The 21,968-nt window shown below is 44.4% G+C and overlaps 1 protein-coding gene across 1 annotated transcript in view; it reads left to right on the forward strand.

Moving 5' to 3' along the window:
• Positions 1–21,968, forward strand: part of LOC110530844 (collagen alpha-1(XI) chain) — a 203,533-nt gene that overhangs the window by 151,201 nt on the left and 30,364 nt on the right. The window contains exons 31-41 of the mRNA XM_036986621.1: positions 1,534–1,587; positions 2,785–2,829; positions 2,945–2,998; positions 4,294–4,338; positions 4,994–5,047; positions 6,649–6,756; positions 7,118–7,225; positions 8,916–9,005; positions 13,444–13,497; positions 18,931–19,038; positions 19,208–19,315. Of these exons, the coding sequence (XP_036842516.1) occupies positions 1,534–1,587; positions 2,785–2,829; positions 2,945–2,998; positions 4,294–4,338; positions 4,994–5,047; positions 6,649–6,756; positions 7,118–7,225; positions 8,916–9,005; positions 13,444–13,497; positions 18,931–19,038; positions 19,208–19,315 (828 nt within the window). The remainder of the gene's footprint in view (positions 1–1,533; positions 1,588–2,784; positions 2,830–2,944; positions 2,999–4,293; positions 4,339–4,993; positions 5,048–6,648; positions 6,757–7,117; positions 7,226–8,915; positions 9,006–13,443; positions 13,498–18,930; positions 19,039–19,207; positions 19,316–21,968) is intronic.

Consider the following 21,968-nt stretch of genomic DNA (forward strand, 5'->3'; position numbering starts at 1 on the left):
CATAACATAAAGACAATCCACCACTACCTAACATGCACACACGTAACATTAAGACAATCCCGCACAAAACTAGGGCGGGTCAAACTACTACATATAGGGAAGCTAATTAAACCAAAATAAACACAGGTGAAACTAATAAGACAAAAACCAACAGACAAACGGAAAAAGGGATCGGTAGCGGCTAGTAGGACGGTGACGACGACCGCCGAGCGCCGCCCGAACAGGCTGGGGAGCCAACTTCGGCGGAAGTCGTGACAAAACCAATGAGGAGGTGGGAGAGGCAGGACTTGCAGCGTGATCTGCGTCACAAATAGAACTGACTTCTATTTTAGTCCTTGGCAACGCGGATGCTGGTTGGCTCGCACGAGCACTGTTAGTGCAATAATTGAATAATATAGTGGTCAGGGTATAACTCTTTTTCTTAATGTATCTGTATTTTCAATGCTACTTGAAGGGATACCACATTGGTAAACTCCTATGGGTTTCATTCTTTAGTCAACATGGTAATTATCATGCCAAAGGGAGCACTTTGCCGGGTCGTGCTACCTAGTCCCGCGGGTCGTTTATTGGACTGGTATTGTGATGGCCGTCAATGTGGCAACAGCTAAACGGCGGATGTGTGTCAAACAGGATCAACCTCGTCTTTCTCTCATATGTCTTCGTTTCTAACTGTGTGCTAACAAGCTAGCGCCTCTTAGGTTTTTCAGCGAGATTATTTTAGCCCTGTGTCACTTTCTATTCTGTGTGAGGCTTGATTATATTGGACAGAGGTCACTTGAAATGTAGTATATATTCCTGTCCGCTCTTCCTCTCTCTGTCCGTCTCTCTTCTTCCTCCCTCTATCCATCTCTCTTCTTCATCTCTATCCATCTCTCTATCCATCTCTCTTCTTCATCTCTCCATTCCTCTCTCTATCCATCTCTCTTCTTCATCTCTCTATCGATCTCTCAATCCATCTCTCTTCTTCCTCTCTCTATCCATCTCTCTATCCATCTCTCTTCTTCATCTCTCTATCCATCTATCTTCTTCATCTCTCTATCCATCTCTCTATCCATCTATCTTCTTCATCTCTCTATCCATCTCTCTATCCAACTCTCTTCTTCATCTCTCTATCCATCTCTCTATCCATCTCTCTATCCAACTCTCTTCTTCATCTCTCTATCCATCTCTCTATCCATCTCTCTATCCATCTCTCTTCTTCATCTCTCTATCCATCTCTCTATCCAACTCTCTTCTTCATCTCTCTATCCATCTCTCTTCTTCATCTCTCTATCCATCTCTCTATCCATCTCTCTATCCCTCTCTTCTTCCTCTCTCTATCCACCTCTCTCCATTCCTTTCTCTATCCATTTCTCTTCTGTATCTCTCTATCCATTTCTCTTCTGCATCTCTCTATCTACCTCTCTATCCACCTCTCTATCCACCTCTCTCCATTCCTCTCTCTTCTTCATCTCTCTATCCAGTTCCCTTCTTCATCTCTCTAACTATCCCTGTATAGTTCCTTCTGTTCTCTAACCACCTCTCCGTTCACAGGGCTCCAGTGGCTTCCCTGGATTCCTCGGCTCCAACGGAGAGAAAGGAGGAAGGGTGAGGCTCTTTAGATCATTCCATGTCTCGTAACATGTCTCGTAACATGTCTCTTCACCCTCTTCTATGTATTTAATGATCTGTTATTTTACCAGGTAAGTTGACTGAGAACACGTTCTCATTTGCAGCAACGACCTGGGGAATAGTTACAGGGGAGAGGAGGGGGGGATGAATGAGCCAATTGTAAACTGGGGATTTTTAGGTGACCGTGATGGTTTGAGGGCCAAATTGGGAATTTAGCCAGGACACCTCTAGGACACCAGTCTGAAATACTCTTGTGGAACTACATTCCTTAACCTCCAAGTAGGATTAAGAAGGACTACTGTCAAAGTAAAGTACGACAAGTAGATTCATGAAGGACTACTGCCAAAGTAAAGTAGCACAAGTAGCGTCAAGAAGAACTACTGCCAAAGTAAAGTAGGACAAGTCAATTCAAGAACTACTGCCAAAGTAAATAATCAAGTCAGTACAACTCAATAGTAGGGGAAGTGGAGTGGAACATCGAAGTCTAGCACTGCCCAGCAGGAGTCCAGTGAAGAGAGGATGAGAGGAGGGAGGAGAGGGGAGGGAGAGAGGAGAAGAGGGGGGGGGGGAGTAAGAAGGGGGAGAGGGAATTGGTAAAAGAGGCTCCTTTCCTCTCAAACAGACAGACAGACAGACAGACAAACGGTGAGGAGTGAGAAGTAGACAGACACTTAGTCTACATCCCAAATGGTACCTTGTTCCCTATTTAGTGCACTACTTTACACCAGGGATCTATGGGGACCTAGTGCACTAAATAGGGAATAGAGTGCCATTTTGGGACATTAACCCTAGACACATCAGGAGCCGATATGCCAGAGCTGACAGGCAGGTCATGCTGTCAACTTTAAGTAACTCTGGGTAATGTGGGTATATGTCAACTCACCGCGTGCCCTGATCTTCAGATTTATTTCTCTAAAAGATGTTTGCAGATCGTTTTATCTCATTCATCCACAGAGCAGTCTGTCTGTCTGAGGGAGCTATAGTGTGTTTGAATGATCTTAACTTTGTGTGTATAGATTAATCTGTAATTACTGTTTACCTCATGTTTATCAGTCAATATATATAGTCAATGTATCCTTTCTATTTCTCTCATATCAAGTTTGATTGTTTGTTTGAGATCCCCCCCCCCTCCCAGGTCTCACGAATAAAGATGTTTGTGTGGTTGTTTTTCAGGGTATCGCTGGTAAATCTGGACCCAGAGGACAACGTGGCCCAACGGTAAGAACCTGGAAACTCATCAGTCGGTCCGCAGTCTATTCTCTCTCTTCTAACACAACACCATCTCTGAGTTGCTATGATGATGATTGGTCACCTCTGTGTTCCTGTAATCTAGGGTCCCCGTGGTGGAAGAGGTGCCAGAGGACCAACTGGAAAGCCAGGTGCTAAGGTCAGTTTATATCCGTCTCTAAGTCGAGTAGAAGATAAGTGTCACCTAACCAGGACGATGACCCATCCAGAAACATCTTCTAGCCATATTTGGTTCTATGAATAAATGGCAAATTACATCAAGTGAAGCTCAGATGTTTGAATGTATATAACATGATTTGACCCGGGCCTACTTTACAATATTATAATAATGATAATAATAATAATAATAATAATAATAATAATAATAATAATAACATAATAATAATAATAATAATAACAATAATAATAATGATAATAACAATAATAATAATAATAATAATGATAATAATAATAATAATAATAATAATAATAACAATAATAATAATAATAATAATAATAAAAATAACAATAATAATAATAATAATAATAATAATAATAATAATAATAATAATAATAACAATAATAATAATAATAATAATAATAATAATAATAATAATAACAATAATAATAATAATAATAACAATAATAATAATAATAATAATAATAATAATAATAATAACAATAATAATAATAATAATAATAATAATAATAATAATAATAATAATAGTAACAATAATAATAATAATAATAATAATAACATAATAATAATAATAATAATAATAATAATAATAATAATAATACTAATAATACTAATAATAATAATATTAATAATAATAATAGTAATAATAATAATAATAATAATAATAATAACTTTATTTGTGTAGCGCTTTTCAATACTAATAAGGAAGTGCATCACATCATTAAATAATACAATCAAATAAAATACTAACAATAAGAAGGAGAAATGAAAAACAAAAGATAGCTATTTAAAATCTAACATTAAAACCATCTTTCTAAAAGTATATTCTCAGCAGGGATTTAAAACGAGGCACTGGGTCCGCAAGCCTGATCTCTGGCAGACCATTCCACAGTCTAGTGGCCCTAATGGAAAATGCCCGGTCTCCTTTAGTTTTCAACCTAGACTCTGGAATGGTCGTCTCTTCACTTGTGAAGAGTAGCCACGCTAGCTTGGTCACCCGGGAGCAGCGAAACTGAATGCTATGATTGAGGATGATGTCACCAAGAGGAAGGATATACAGGGGGGGGGTGGATGGGCCCCAGAACTGAGCCCTGAGGGACACAATAGTGAAAAAAGTGTTTGGGGTGATACAGAACCACCCGTGCTCGCTGAGGCAAATCTGCCACAAAGATATGACCTGAAGCAGTCAAGGACAATGCCGAAGATTCCAACCCATCTCTCCAGCCTATATCTGACTGTGTTTGTCTGCTCCACAGGGAACATCAGGCAACGACGGACCTCCCGGTGGACCAGGAGAGAGAGTAAGTACTAAATATATGTATTCTGTTCTATTGCAAAGAATCTGCGGACATGTTTTAGTTGGAGGCCATTGGGAGGAGGTTGAGGATTAAGGATGGTTTTAGTTGGAGGTCATTGGGGGGAGGTTGAGGATAAAGGATGGTTTTAGTTTGGAGGTCATTGGGAGGAGGTTGAGGATAAAGGATGGTTTTAGTTGGAGGTCATTGGGAGGAGGTTGAGGATTAAGGATGGTTTTAGTTGGAGGTCATTGGGGGGAGGTTGGAGGATAAAGGATGGTTTTAGTTTGGAGGTCATTGGGAGGAGGTTGGAGGATTAAGGATGGTTTTAGTTGGAGGTCATTGGGAGGAGGTTGAGGATAAAGGATGGTTTTAGTTTGGAGGCCATTGGGAGGAGGTTGAGGATAAAGGATGGTTTTAGTTTGGAGGCCATTGGGAGGAGGTTGAGGATTAAGGATGGTTTTAGTTGGAGGTCATTGGGGGGAGGTTGAGGATTAAGGATGGTTTTAGTTGGAGGTCATTGGGAGGAGGTTGGAGGATTAAGGATGTTTTTAGTTGGAGGTCATTGGGAGGAGGTTGAGGATTAAGGATGGTTTTAGTTGGAGGTCATTGGGAGGAGGTTGAGGATTAAGGATGTTCATTTTTTCTTCTTTTATCACAGGGACCTCAAGGACCCCAGGGGCCAGTCGGCTTCCCAGGTCCTAAGGGCCCAAACGTAAGTACCCTTCCTAGGACCTAAGGGCCCTAACCTATGTACCCTTCCCAGGACCTAAGAGCCCTTACCTATGTACCCTTCCTAGAACCTAAGGGCCCTAACCTATGTGCCCTTCCCAGAACCTAAGGGCCCTAACCTATGTACCCTTCCCAGAACCTAAGGGCCCTAACCTATGTACCCTTCCCAGGACCTAAGGGCCCAAACGTAAGTACCCTTCCCAGGACCCCAGGGCCCAAACGTATATACCCTTCCCAGAACCTAAGGGCCCTAACCTATGTACCCTTCCCACAACCTAAGGGCCCTAACCTATGTACCCTTCCCACAACCTAAGGGCCCTAACCGATGTACCCTTCCCAGAACCTAAGGGCCCTAACCTATGTACCCTTCCCAGAACCTAAGGGCCCTAACCTATGTACCCTTCCCAGAACCTAAGAGCCCTTACCTATGTACCCTTCCTAGAACCTAAGGGCCCTAACCTATGTGCCCTTCCCAGAACCTAAGGGCCCTAACCTATGTACCCTTCCCAGAACCTAAGGGCCCTAACCTATGTACCCTTCCCAGAACCTAAGGGCCCTAACTTAAGTACCCTTCCCAGAACCTAAGGGCCCTAACCTATGTACCCTTCCCAGAACCTAAGGGTCCTAACCTGTGTACCCTTCCCAGAACCTAAGGGCCCTTACCTATGTACCCTTCCCATAACCTAAGGGCCCTAACCTATTTACCCTTCCCAGAACCTAAGGTCCCTAACCTATGTACCCTTCCCAGAACCTAAGGGCCCTAACCTATGTACCCTTCCCAGAACCTAAGGGCCCTAACCTATGTACCCTTCCCAGAACCTAAGGGCCCTAACCTATGTACCCTTCCCAGAACCTAAGAGCCCTTACCTATGTACCCTTCCTAGAACCTAAGGGCCCTAACCTATGTGCCCTTCCCAGAACCTAAGGGCCCTAACCTATGTACCCTTCCCAGAACCTAAGGGCCCTAACCTATGTACCCTTCCCAGAACCTAAGGGCCCTAACTTAAGTACCCTTCCCAGAACCTAAGGGCCCTAACCTATGTACCCTTCCCAGAACCTAAGGGTCCTAACCTGTGTACCCTTCCCAGAACCTAAGGGCCCTTACCTATGTACCCTTCCCATAACCTAAGGGCCCTAACCTATTTACCCTTCCCAGAACCTAAGGTCCCTAACCTATGTACCCTTCCCAGAACCTAAGGGCCCTAACCTATGTACCCTTCCCAGAACCTAAGGGCCCTAACCTATGTACCCTTCCCAGAACCTAAGGGCCCTTACCTATGTACCCTTCCCAGAATCTAAGGGCCCTAACCTATGTACCCTTCCCAGAACCTAAGGGCCCTAACCTATGTACCCTTCCCAGAACCTAAGGGCCCTAACTTAAGTACCCTTCCCAGAACCTAAGGGCCCTAACCTATGTACCCTTCCCAGAACCTAAGGGCCCTAACCTATGTACCCTTCCCAGAACCTAAGGGCCCTTACCTCTCCTTTAAAATAGCTGATGATACTACATAATGTATTACAGTGGCATTCTACTTCAGCAATGTGGTCCCTATTAACGTAACCTGTCCATCTCATCTCCCTCAGGGGCCCCCTGGTAAAGACGGAATGCCTGGTCACCCTGGGCAGAGAGGAGAGACAGGTTTCCAGGGAAAGACTGGCCCACCTGGGCCTGGAGGTGTTGTAGGACCTCAGGTAGGCCCACACACTACACACTATATACTACGCACTACACACTACACACTACACACTACACACTACACACGACATACTATGCACTACACACTACACACTACACACTATATACTATGCACTACACACTACACACTATATACTATGCACTACACACTACACACTACACACTATATACTATGCACTACACAATACACACTAAACACGTTTATCAGGACACTAGGGGAAAATTAACCTGTAATCATTCACACACTAAATTATATAAAACATGTACTTGAAAACCTAGTTTTACTAGTTTGCTGTCATCTAATAAGCATAAACATGTGATACAGTATGTAAATCTGGTGTTGTGTCTGTCTGCCAGGGACCAACGGGAGAGACCGGCGGCATCGGAGAGAGAGGACACCCTGGTTCCCCTGGACCCCCCGGAGAGCAAGGTTTACCTGGAGCTGCTGGAAAAGAAGGAGGAAAGGTAAACAAACTCCCCTATGACTCGACAATGGTCTCACCCGGCCAAAGCATTTTATGAAGAAAATGGGGGGTGGGGTTGAAAACACAATCACAACTGGGCTTTGTCTATTGAAATACCAGAATAGGAACAATGGATAACAACACTTACTCTTGTCATGGAAAACCTAATGGCACATATCTAACAATGTACGCTAATTTCCAAAAATCTTGAGAATAGATTTCATGAAAATAGCAACAGGTTATTTTCCAAGATCCTCTTTTAAAATATGCTCATTGAAGATGATGACGATTAGATTTAACATTCAGATTGTCAATGTGGAGTAGGTGGAGTAGGTGAAACAGAATCTCAGGATGTTCTGAGTGCAATGTAAGAGAGAAATTACATGTGTGGAGGTTCAATTCTACAACCACCTAAAAAGGAAGTGATTCCCAAACCTTTGATAACAAAGCCATCACCTACAGAGAGATGAACCTGGAGAAGAGTCCCTTAAGCAAGCTGGTCCTGGGGCTCAGTTCACAAACACAAACACACCCCACAGAGCCCCAGGACAGCAGCACAATTAGACCCAACCAAATCATGAGAATAGAAAAGAGAATTACTTGACACATTGGAAAGAATCAACAAAAAAACAGAGCAATCTAGAATGCTATTTGGCCCTAAACAGAGAGTAAACAGTGGCAGAATATCTGACCACTGTGACTGACCCAAACTTAAGGAAAGCTTTGACTATGTACAGACTCAGTGAGCATAGCCTTGCTATTGAGAAAGGCCGCTGTAGATAGACCTGGCTCTCAGGAGAAAACAGGCTATGTGCACACAGCCCACAAAATGAGGTGGAAACTGAGCTGCACTTCCTAACCTCCTATGCCATATTAGAGACACATATTTCCCTCAGATTACACAGACACAAATAGAATTCTAAAAGCAAATCCAATTTAGGTTAACTCCAATATCTACTGGGTGAAATACCACAGTGTGCCATTACAGCAGCAAAATGTGTGACCTGTTGCCACAAGAAAAGGGCAACCAGTGAATAACAAACACCATTATGGTCCAGGAATAGAACAGAGATAGACTGGGGTGATCCAGGAATAGAACAGAGATAGATTGGGGTGATCCAGGAATAGAACAGAGATAGGCTGGGGTGGTCCAGGAATAGAACAGAGATAGACTGGGGTGATCCAGGAATAGAACAGAGAGAGACTGGGGTGATCCAGGAATAGAACAGAGATAGATTGGGGTGATCCAGGAATAGAACAGAGATAGACTGGGGTGATCCAGGAATAGAACAGAGATAGACTGGGGTGATCCAGGAATAGAACAGAGATAGACTGGGGTGATCCAGGAATAGACTGGGGTGATCCAGGAATAGACTCGGGTGGTTCCAGGAATAGAACAGAGATAGCCTGGGGTGATCCAGGAATAGAACAGAGATAGACTGGGGTGATCCAGGAATAGAACAGAGATATACTGGGGTGATCCAGGAATAGAACAGAGATAGACTGGGGTGATCCAGGAATAGAACAGAGAGAGACTGGGGTGGTACAGGAATAGAACAGAGAGAGACTGGGGTGGTACAGGAATTGAACAGAGAGAGACTGGGGTGGTACAGGAATTGAACAGAGATAGACAGCCTATGCCTGTCATGATATACCCTATCTCATGTAGTCTTCCTCTATCTCTCCTCCAGGGTGACCCAGGTCCAATGGGTACGTCTGGGAAGGTTGGCCCAGCCGGGCTCCGGGGCTTCGCTGGACAGAGAGGTCTTCCTGGGGCTAATGTAAGGAACTGTTCCCCTTGCATCTACACAGCAATCTCCATGGAAACACCACGTTATCAACACATATACAGTCTATAGAGACTGCTATCAGGACATATACAGTATATAGAGGCTGTTATCAACACATATACAGAATATAGAGACTGTTATCAACACATTTACAGTATATAGAGACTGTTATCAGGACATATACTGTATATAGAGACTGTTCTCAGGACATATACTGTATAGAGAGACTGTTGTCAGATCCCATATTACCACCAGCTGATCGTGATACTGGTACCTCCCTAGATATGTACCAGCTGATCGTGATACTGGTACCTCCCTAGATATATACCAGCTGATCGTGGTACTGTTACCTCCCTAGATATATACCAGCTTATCGTGATACTGGTACCTCCCTAGATATATACCAGCTGATCGTGATACTGGTGCCTCCCTAGATATATACCAGCTGATTGTGGTACTGGTACCTCCCTAGATATATACCAGCTGATCGTGATACTGGTACCTCCCTAGATATGTACCAGCTGATCGTGATACTGGTACCTCCCTAGATATGTACCAGCTGATCGTGATACTGGTACCTCCCTAGATATATACCAGCTGATCGTGGTACTGTTACCTCCCTAGATATATACCAGCTGATCGTGATACTGGTACCTCACTAGATATATACCAGCTGATTGTGTTACTGGTACCTCCCTAGATATATACCAGCTGATTGTGTTACTGGTACCTCCCTAGATATATACCAGCTGATCGTGGTACCGGTACCTCCCTAGATATATACCAGCTGATCGTGATACTGGTACCTCCCTAGATATATACCAGCTGATCGTGATACTGGTACCTCCCTAGATATATACCAGCTGATCGTGGTACTGGTACCTCCCTAGATATATACCAGCTGATCGTGATACTGGTATCTCCCTAGATATGTACAAGCTGATCGTGATACTGGTACCTCCCTAGATATATACCAGCTGATTGTGGTACTGGTACCTCCCTAGATATATACCAGCTGATCGTGATACTGGTACCTCCCTAGATATGTACCAGCTGATCGTGATACTGGTACCTCCCTAGATATGTACCAGCTGATCGTGATACTGGTACCTCCCTAGATATATACCAGCTGATCGTGGTACTGTTACCTCCCTAGATATATACCAGCTGATTGTGTTACTGGTACCTCCCTAGATATATACCAGCTGATCGTGGTACTGGTACCTCCCTAGATATATACCAGCTGATCGTGGTACTGGTACCTCCCTAGATATATACCAGCTGATCGTGATACTGGTACCTCCCTAGATATATACCAGCTGATCGTGGTACTGGTACCTCCCTAGATATATACCAGCTGATCGTGGTACTGGTACCTCCCTAGATATATACCAGCTGATTGTGTTACTGGTACCTCCCTAGATATATACCAGCTGATCGTGGTACTGGTACCTCCCTAGATATATACCAGCTGATCGTGATACTGGTACCTCCCTAGATATATACCAGCTGATCGTGGTACTGGTACCTCCCTAGATATATACCAGCTGATCGTGGTACTGGTACCTCCCTAGATATATACCAGCTGATCGTGGTACTGTTACCTCCCTAGATATATACCAGCTGATCGTGGTACTGGTACCTCCCTAGATATATACCAGCTGATTGTGGTACTGTTACCTCCCTAGATATATACCAGCTGATCGTGGTACTGGTACCTCCCTAGATATGTACCAGCTGATCGTGATACTGGTACCTCCCTAGATATGTACCAGCTGATCGTGATACTGGTACCTCACTAGATATATACCAGCTGTTAAGGTCATCTCTGGGTTAGAGGATATTCGTTCTAATGGACTTACTAATAGGTTCGCCATATTTAAAACAATCAGAGTTGATAGACATGTTCTCTCAATATGCAGTAGGCAACGTATTTGTGTAGTCACACATGTTGCATCCATACTTGATCCTTTAATAGACAGAGTCGGAGAGACCTATTACACACACACACACACACACACACACACTCATACTCCTCTCCTCCCGGTCTTTTAGTGAGAGCCACACGAGCGATTTATGGGTCAATAAATAACTTTCAGTGCTGTTGTGGTACTTCCAGGGTTCTAATACACAGTGGTAGACTGTGGCAGGGGAGAGATGAGAGCACACACACACACACACACACACAACTACACACACACACACACACACACACACACACACACACACACAACTACACTCACACACACACACACACACACACACACAACTACACTCACACACCCATACACACACACACACACCCACCCATACACACACACACACACAACTACACGCACACAACTACACTCACACACCCATACACACACACACACACCCACCCATACACACACACACACACACACACACACACAACTACACACACACAACTACACTCACACACCCATACACACACACACACACCCACCCATACACACACACACACACAGCTACACGCACACAACTACACTCACACACCCATACACAGACCCATACAAACGCTCCACCGCCCTCTGGCTCTGTCTGTCTTGGCTGAGCCTCAGTGTGTAAATGTAAATGACCAATTAGACCAAAAGCCAAAAGCCTTGCCAGCCTCTGGCCCAGCAGCAGCACGAATCAGATGGTACCTCTACCACTAGTACTGCTGGTGACACCACCATGACGGCTAGGAGTTACGACCGTGTGGTTGGGACCAGGAGTTACGACAGTGTGGTTGGGACCAGGAGTTACGACAGTGTGGTTGGGACCAGGAGTTACGACCGTGTGGTTGGGACCAGGAGTTACGACCATGTGGTTGGGACCAGGAGTTACGACCGTGTGGCTGGGACCAGGAGTTATGACTGTGTGGCTGGGACCAGGAGTTACGACAGTGTGGCTGGGACCAGGAGTTACGACAGTGTGGTTGGGACCCGGAGTTACGACCGTGTGGCTGGGACCAGGAGTTACGACCGTGTGGTTGGGACTAGGAGTTACGACCGTGTGGTTGGGACTAGGAGTTACGACCGTGTGGCTGGGACCAGGAGTTACGACCATGTGGTTGGGACTAGGAGTTACGACCGTGTGGCTGGGACCAGGAGTTACGACCGTGTGTCTGGGACCAGGAGTTACGACCGTGTGGTTGGGACCAGGAGTTACGACCGTGTGGCTGGGACCAGGAGTTACGACCGTGTGGTTGGGACCAGGAGTTACGACCATGTGGCTGGGACCCGGAGTTTCGACAGTGTGGCTGGGACCAGGAGTTACAACCATGTGGCTGGGACTAGGAGTTACGACCGTGTGGCTGGGACTAGGAGTTACGACCGTGTGGTTGGGACCAGGAGTTACGACCATGTGGTTGGGACCAGGAGTTACGACCGTGTGGTTCTGACCAGGAGTTACGACCGTGTGGCTGGGACCCGGAGTTACGACAGTGGGGCTGGGACCAGGAGTTACGACCATGTGGCTGGGACTAGGAGTTACGACCGTGTGGCTGGGACTAGGAGTTACGACCGTGTGTTTGGGACCAGGAGTTACGACCGTGTGGTTGGGACCAGGAGTTACGACAGTGCGGCTGTGACTAGGAGTAACGACCGTGTGGTTGGGACCAGGAGTTACGACCTTGTGGCTGGGACCCGGAGTTTCGACAGTGTGGCTGGGACCAGGAGTTACGACCATGTGGCTGGGACTAGGAGTTACGACCGTGTGGCTGGGACTAGGAGTTACGACCGTGTGGTTGGGACCAGGAGTTACGACCATGTGGTTGGGACCAGGAGTTATGACCGTGTGGTTGGGACCAGGAGTTACGACCGTGTGGCTGGGACCCGGAGTTACGACCGTGTGGCTGGGACCAGGAGTTACGACCATGTGGCTGGGACCAGGAGTTACGACCGTGTGGCTGGGACCAGGAGTTACGACAGTGGGGCTGGGACCAGGAGTTACGACCGTGTGGTTGGGACTAGGAGTTACGACCGTGTGGTTGGGACCAGGAGTTACGACCATGTGGCTGGGACCAGGAGTTACGACCATGTGGTTGGGACCAGGAGTTATGACCGTGTGTTTGGGACCAGGCGTTACGACCGTGTGGTTGGGACCAGGAGTTACGACCATGTGGTTGGGACCAGGAGTTACGACCGTGTGGTTGGGACCAGGAGTTACGACTTTGTTTTATCTAATAGTGGATGGTTTTGGCCTCGATGTCCTTGCTCACAGATACACTCTCTCTCTCTCTCTCTCTCTCTCTCTCTCTCTCTCTCTCTCTCGTTCTCTTTCTATCTCTCTCTCTCACACACACAAACACACACACACACACACACACCTACTCAGCCACACTCTCTCTTTCATACACACAGATATGTACACACACAGTCTAACCCTCCTCTCCTCTCTCTTTTCTCTTGTTCTCTCCATCCAGGGTCCAGCTGGTTTGAAGGGAGGCGAAGGACCACAGGGTGCCCAAGGCCCCGTCGTAAGTATTGCGTTACCATGGTTATCCCGTCACTCCCGCCACCGTAGTGAGAAAATTATTTTAGAGACTCTGAGCAACACATGGTAATGAGGTCTGTTTATAGCCTGGTAGGCAGGACAGGTGGTTGGTCCATAATGAGGTCTGATTATAGCCTGGTAGGCAGAGTAGGTGGTTGGTCCATAATGAGGTCTGATTATAGCCTGGTAGTCTAGTAGGCAGAGCAGGTGGTTGGTCCATAATGAGGTCTGTTTATAGCCTGGTAGGCAGGACAGGTGGTTGGTCCATAATGAGGTCTGATTATAGCCTGTTAGTCTAGTAGGCAGAGCAGGTGGTTGGTCAATAATGAGGTCTGTTTATAGCCTGGTAGGCAGGACAGTTGGTTGGTCCATAATGAGGTCTGATTATAGCCTGGTAGTCTAGTAGGCAGAGTAGGTGGTTGGTCCATAATGAGGTCTGATTATAGCCTGGTAGTCTAGTAGGCAGAGTAGGTGGTTGGTCCATAATGAGGTCTGATTATAGCCTGGTAGTCTAGTAGGCAGAGTAGGTGGTTGGTCCATAATGAGGTCTGATTATAGCCTGGTAGTCTGGTAGGCAGAGTAGGTGGTTGGTCCATAATGAGGTCTGATTATAGCCTGGTAGTCTGGTAGGCAGAGCAGGTGGTTGGTCCATAATTAGGTCTGATTATAGCCTGGTAGTCTGGTAGGCAGAGCAGGTGGTTGGTCCATAATGAGGTCTGATTATAGCCTGGTAGTCTAAGAGGCAGAGTAGGTGGTTGGTCCATAATGAGGTCTGATTATAGCCAAGGTAGTCTGGTAGGCAGAGCAGGTGGTTGGTCCATAATGAGGTCTGATTATAGCCTGGTAGGCAGAGCAGGTGGTTGGTCCATAATGAGTTCTGATTATAGCTTGGTAGGCAGGACAGGTGGTTGGTCCATAATGAGGTGTGATTATAGCCTTGTAGTCTGGTAGGCAGAGCAGGTGGTTGGTCCATAGTGAGGTCTGATTATAGCCTGGTAGTCTGGTAGCCAGGGCAGGTGGTTGGTCCATAATGAGGTCTGATTATAGCCTGGTAGGCAGAGCAGGTGGTTGGTCCATAATGAGGTCTGATTATAGCCTGGTAGGCAGAGCAGGTGGTTGGTCCATAATGAGGTCTGATTATAGCCTGGTAGGCAGGACAGGTGGTTGGTCCATAATGATGTCTGATTATAGCCTGGTAGCTTGTTATTTCATTCAGTTGACTCTCTATTCAATGATATTGAACACCGTGTTTGGAAATCTGTTTTTATGTGTTTTTATCAAGATTGGATGTTGGGGTGTTTTGTTAATTCACTGCCAAACTTCACTCACTCGTATGGTGCACTAGTTTGTGTCTGTCAGCTAGAAGCAGCAGGATACAAAATTCTCTGTAACTGAGTGGGCTGGTTTCTCTTTGAACCCTCAATGATGTCTGCTCTACCACAGCGACTCCCCAAAGATGCATGATGGGAATGTGAATGTGAGAATGTTAAATCTCCTACAGTTGGAGGGAATTGAATCTCTTAGAGGTATGCATGACAGACAGGCGGCTTTGAACTGTCTGACATTTAGTCAGAGCGATAAACACTGTCTCTCTATAATTGGTTAAAAGCGACAGACCACTGTTAGAGAGATGGTAGATTAGGCCAGAGGAGAAGAGAGAAGAGAATGAGAGGAGAGGAGAGGAGAGGAGAGGAGAGGAGAGGAGAGGAGAGGAGAGGAGAGGAGAGGAGAGGAGAGGAGAGAAGAGAAGAGAAGAGAATGAGAGGAGAGGAGAGGAGAGGAGAGGAGAGGAGATGCACGGCATGCATAATGGAACCAGGAGGGTTTGACAACAAATGAGAGTGTTCCGTGTCATTGGAAGCATTCTCATGTTCTAGAGTTCCAACGTGAGAATGGACGGCATACATAATGGAGGTTCTGAACAAAGGAAAGGGTTCTGATTCTGGTGGTTCTAAATGGTGGAAGATTCTGTCTGACAGGAAAGACTCCGTGCTGGGTAATGGCTGGAAGCCGTTGAAAAGACTGTTTTCTTTATCGCCATGATGTCAGAGAAACTCCCCTTCAAAGAAATTGTATGACTCTGAAAAGTTTCCTGCGCAAACACACACACACACACACACACACACACACACACACACACACACACACACACACACACACACAGCAGTCATTTGATATTTTCTTTCATCAATTTCTTGCCAGGGGGTGGGTCAGAGTTCAGTTTAGTCAGAAAGTTGTGTGTGTGTGTGTGTGTGTGTGTGTATGTGTGTGTGTGTGTGTGTGTGTGTGTGTGTGTGTGTGTGTGTCAGAGGAGATCTCTGCCATGAAACAGACTGGCCCTCAGGGTAGCAGGTGGCTGCTCAGATGTGTCCCTGAATCAACGTGTGTGTGTGTACAGTGTGTACAGTGTGTGTATGACTGTGTGTGTACAGTTTGTGTGTGTGTGTGTACAGAATGTTTGCGTGTGTGTGTGTGTGTGTGTGTGTGTGTGTGTGTGTGTGTGTGTGTGTGTGTGTGTGTGCGTGTGTGTTTGCGCAGGAAACTTTTCAGAGTCATACAATTTCTTTGAAGGGGAGTTTCTCTGACATCATGGCGATAAAGAAAACAGTCTTTTCAACGGCTTCCAGCCATTACCCAGCACGGAGTCTTTCCTGTCAGAGGTCTCTCTGTTAACCCTGTCTGAGTGGCCAGTCTGAATACAGCCCTGAGGTCTCTCTGTTAACCCTGAGTGGCCAGTGTGAATACAGCCTTGAGGTCTCTCTGTTAACCCTGTCTGAGTGGCCAGTCTGAATACAGCCCTGAGGTCTCTCTGTTGACCCTGAGTGGCCACACTAGCATACTACTTAGAATACATGCTCAATACATGACTCCGTTCTAGGTAATATACTGTAGTAGCTATTCCTACTAAATAACTAATATTCCTAAACACTGACTATGCTGATAGCTACTGCAGGGATCCTCAACTGTTGGCCCACAGGCCGAATTTGGCCCAAGGGTGGTTTTATTTGGCCCGCAAGTTTTCAAAAATATATCTTTAAAAAAAAAAATATTGTTGGAAATAAAAAACTGGAAAAACACCAGGAAATCAGCTCCAAGTGATTTGTATTTAAGAAATCTGTTACCAGTTATTCCCACGCAAAATAGAGAGACATGTGATCGCGTTCAATTTTTTAAACTTTTTTTTTTTACCTTTATTTAACTAGGCAAGTCAGTTAAGAACAAATTCTTATTTTCAACGACGGTCTAGGAACAGTGGGGTTAACTGGTCTAGGAACAGTGGGTTAACTGGTCTAGGAACAGTGGGGTTAACTGGTCTAGGAACAGTGGGTTAACTGTTCCTGACCTACGGGCCGTTCTGACGTAAGAATGTAAGAAAGGTTTGAAATCATTCTGTTTTAGTCAAACATTATATCTGTTTGCGGTCAATTTGCAATTATTTGTAATTATGTTCAGGCCCCCCCCCCCCCCCCCCCCCCCCCCGCCCTCAAGAAGAAAATTGTCCCGCAGCTGAATATAGTTGAGGGATCCCTAAGCTACTGTATTGAGGGAAAATGTACTTACTATGACTGTGATACTGTATGTGGTTTTCCCACCTTCTATTGATAAATTCACTAACTCTAGATAAGAGAGTCAGCTAAATGAATCACTACTGTAAGTGGCTCTGGATAAGAGAGTCTGCTAAATGACTCACTACTGTAGTGGATCTAGGTAAGAGAGTCTGCTAAATGACTCACTACTGTAGTGGATCTAGGTAAGAGAGTCTGCTAAATGACTCACTACTGTAGTGGATCTAGGTAAGAGAGTCTGCTAAATGAATCACTACTGTAAGTGGATTATTTTTATTTTTTTTATTTATTTCACCTTTTATTTAACCAGGTAGGCTAGTTGAGAACAAGTTCTCATTTACAACTGCGACCTGGCCAAGATAAAGCATAGCAGTGTGAACAGACAACACAGAGTTACACATGGAGTAAACAATAAACAAGTCAATAACACAGTAGAAAAAAAAAGAGTCTATATACAATGTGTGCAAAAGGCATGAGGAGGTAGGCGAATAATTACAATTTTGCAAATTAACACTGGAGTGATAAATGATCATATAGTCATGTACAGGTAGAGATACTGGTGTGCAAAAGAGCAGAAAAGTAAATAAATATAAACAGTATGGGGATGAGGTAGGTAAAATTGGGTGGGCTATTTACCGATAGACTATGTACAGCTGCAGCGATCGGTTAGCTGCTCAGATAGCAGATGTTTGAAGTTAGTGAGGGAGATAAAAGTCTCCAACTTCAGCGATTTTTGCAATTCATTCCAGTCGCAGGCAGCAGAGAACTGGAACGAAAGGCGGCCAAATTAGGTTATGGCTTTAGGGATGATCAGTGAGATACACCTGCTGAAGCGCGTGCTACGGGTGGGTGTTGCCATTGTGACCAGTGAACTGAGATATGGCGGAACTTTACCTAGCATGGACTTGTAGATGACCTGGAGCCAGTGGGTCTGGCGACGAATATGTAGCAAGGGCCAGCCGACTAGAGCAGTGGTGGGTGGTATAAGGTGCTTTAGTAACAAAACGGATGGCACTGTGATAAACTGCATCCAGTTTGCTGAGTAGAGTATTGGAAGCTATTTTATAGATGACATCGCCGAAGTCGAGGATCGGTAGGATAGTCAGTTTTACTAGGGTAAGTTTGGCGGCGTGAGTGAAGGAGGCTTTGTTGCGAAATAGAAAGCCGACTCTAGATTTGATTTTAGATTGGAGATGTTTGATATGGGTCTGGAAGGAGAGTTTAGAGTCTAGCCAGACACCTAGGTACTTATAGATGTCCACATATTCTAGGTCGGAACCATCCAGGGTGGTGATGCTAGTCGGGCGTGCAGGTGCAGGCAGCGATCGGTTGAAAAGCATGCATTTGGTTTTACTAGCGTTTAAGAGCAGTTGGAGGCCACGGAAGGAGTGTTGTATGGCATTGAAGCTCGATCTGGATAAGAGAGTCTGCTAAATGAATCACTACTATAAGTGGATATGGATAAGAGAGTCTGCTAAATGAATCACTACTAGAAGTGGATCTGGATAAGAGAGTCTGCTAAATGAATCACTACTAGAAGTGGATCTGGATAAGAGAGTCTGCTAAATGAATCACTACTGTAGTGGATCTGGATCAGAGAGTCTGCTAAATGACTCACTACTGTAGTGGATCTGGATCAGAGAGTCTGCTAAATGAATCACTACTATAAGTGGATCTAGATAAGAGAGTCTGCTAAATGACTCACTACTGTAGTGGATCTGGATCAGAGAGTCTGCTAAATGACTCACATGTACGTGTAAATGTGATGGATATTGCAATAGAACAGAATGATTCTCAAAAGGTCAGCGATCGGTCCTGTTGATGTTGGTAATGTGTTGTTGGCTGGGCAGGGTTCTCCTGGAGAACGAGGTGCTGCCGGTCCTGGAGGTCCCATCGGTCTATCAGGACGCACTGGACCCCAGGGAGGCCCGGGTCCAGCCGGAGAGAAGGGGGGCCCGGTGAGTACACACCTCAGAACACACACAGTTCTTAGACTTTATTCAAAACTTTTTATTTTTCAGTCTTTTGTCAAGTGATGTTTTCATCACACAAAAAAAATGTAAATCATGAACCGTGTGTATTTTAACTGTTTGTTGACTGTGGCCCCTAATATCTGTCTGTCCCCAGGGAGAGAAAGGTCCCATGGGACCAGCTGGTCGTGACGGTATCCAAGGTCCAGTTGGTCTTCCTGGCCCTGCAGGTCCCCAGGGGCCCCCTGGAGAGGACGGAGACAAGGTACAGTAACCTATAGTTACATAGACAGACAAGGTACACTAACAGACAGACAATGTACACTAACGTATAGTTATAGAGACGGAGAAGCTACAGTAACCTATAGTTAAAGAGGCAGACAAGGTACGCTAACTCATAGTTGTAGGCCCTGAGATAGACTAGCTTCCTGTCCAGCAGATACACTTGTAAATTAAGCTGCCTCATACTACAGAATTAGCAAATAGGCTCCTGCCCTATGAGCCATTATGGATCCTGACCTATGGGCCGTTCTGGCTCCTCCCCTTGGGCCGTTCTGGCTCCTGCCCTATGAGCCATTATGGATCCTGACCTATGGGCCATTCTGACTCCTGCCCTATGGGCCGTTCTGGCTCCTGACCTATGGGCCGTTCTGCCTCCTGACCTATGGGCCGTTCTGGCTCCTCCCCTTGGGCCGTTCTGGCTCCTGACCTATGGGCCATTCTGACTCCTGCCTTATGGGCCGTTCTGCCTCCTGACCTATGGGCCGTTCTGACTCCTGCCTTATGGGCCGTTCTGGCTCCTCCCCTTGGGCCGTTCTGGCTCCTGACCTATGGGCCATTCTGACTCCTGCCCTATGGGCCGTTCTGGCTCCTGACCTATGGGCCGTTCTGCCTCCTGACCTATGGGCCGTTCTGGCTCCTCCCCTTGGGCCGTTCTGGCTCCTGACCTATGGGCCATTCTGACTCCTGCCTTATGGGCCGTTCTGCCTCCTGACCTATGGGCCGTTCTGACTCCTGCCTTATGGGCCGTTCTGGCTCCTGACCTATGGGCCGTTCTGACTCCTGCCCTATGGGCCGTTCTGGCTCCTGACCTATGGGCCGTTCTGGCTCGAACAAGGCTTACATACTTACTTTTCAGTAATTGAGAGTTTAGTTCACTGATTGAAGGTATAGTTCAGTAATTCAAAGTTCAGTAATTGAAGGTGTAATTTATAGTTCAGTAATTGACAGTATAGTTCAGTAATTGAAGATTTAATTCAGTAATTTATAGTTCAGTAATTGACAGTATAGTTCAGTAATTGAAAGTATAGTTCAGTAATTAACTGTATAATTCAGTAATTTACAGTTCAGTAATTGACAGTATAGTTCAGTAATTGACAGTTTAGTTCAGTAATTCAAAGTTCAGTAATTGACAGTATAGTTCAGTAGTTGATGGTATAAATCAGTAATTTAAAGTTCAGTAATTGACAGTATAGTTCAGTAATTGACAGTTTAGTTCAGTAATTCAAAGTTCAGTAATTGACAGTATAGTTCAGTAGTTGACAGTATAATTCAGTAATTGACAGTATAGTTCAGTAATTGACAGTATAATTCAGTAATTGACAGTATAGTTCAGTAATTGGCAGTATAGTTCAGTAATTGACAGTATAGTTCAGTAATTGGCAGTATAGTTCAGTAATTTACAGTTCAGTAATTGGCAGTATAGTTCAGTAATTGACAGTATAGTTCAGTAATTGAAGGTATAGTTCAGTAATTTACAGTTCAGTAATTGACAGTATAATTCAGTAATTGGCAGTATAGTTCAGTAATTTACAGTTCAGTAACTGACAGTATAATTCAGTAATTGACAGTATAGTTCAGTAATTGAAGATTTAATTCAGTAATTTATAGTTCAGTAATTGACAGTATAGTTCAGTAATTGAAAGTATAGTTCAGTAATTAACTGTATAATTCAGTAATTTACAGTTCAGTAATTGACAGTATAGTTCAGTAATTGACAGTACAGTTTAGTAATTGACAGTATAGTTCAGTAATTGACAGTATAGTTCAGTAATTGACAGTATAGTTCAGTAACTGACAGTATAGTTCAGTAATTGACAGTATAGTTCAGTAATTGAAGATATAATTCAGTAATTTATAGTTCAGTAATTTACAGTATAATTCAGTAATTTATAGTTCAGAAATAGATAGTATAGATCAGTAATTAACTGTATAATTCAGTAATTTACAGTTCAGAAATAGATAGTATAGTTCAGTAATTAACTGTATAATTCAGTAATTTACAGTTCAGTAATTGACAGTATAGTTCAGTAATTGACAGTACAGTTTAGTAATTGACAGTATAGATCAGTAATTGACAGTATAGTTCAGTAATTGACAGTAGAGTTCAGTAATTGACAGTTATGTAATTGACAGTATAGTTCAGTAATTGACAGTTATGTAATTGACGGTATAGTTCAGTAAGTGACAGTATAGTTCAGAAATACAGTATAGTTCAGTAATTGACAGTATAGTTCAGTAATTGACGGTATAGTTCAGTAAGTGACAGTATAGTTCAGAAATACAGTATAGTTCAGTAATTGACAGTATAATTCAGTAATTTACAGTTCAGTAATTAACAGTATAGTTCAGTAATTTATAGTTCAGAAATAGATAGTATAGATCAGTAATTAACAGTATAGTTCAGTAATTTATAGTTCAGAAATAGATAGTATAGATCAGTAATTGACAGTATAGTTCAGTAATTGATAGTATAGTTCAGTAAGTGACAGTATAGTTCAGAAATAGATAGTATAGATCAGTAATTGACAGTATAGTTCAGTAATTGACAGTATAGTTCAGTAATTGACAGTTATGTAATTGACAGTATAGTTCAGTAATTGACAGTATAGTTCAGTAATTGACAGTATAATTCAGTA

This window comes from Oncorhynchus mykiss, chromosome 8, assembly GCF_013265735.2.
Source record: "Oncorhynchus mykiss isolate Arlee chromosome 8, USDA_OmykA_1.1, whole genome shotgun sequence".
Lineage (NCBI taxonomy): Eukaryota > Metazoa > Chordata > Actinopteri > Salmoniformes > Salmonidae > Oncorhynchus > Oncorhynchus mykiss.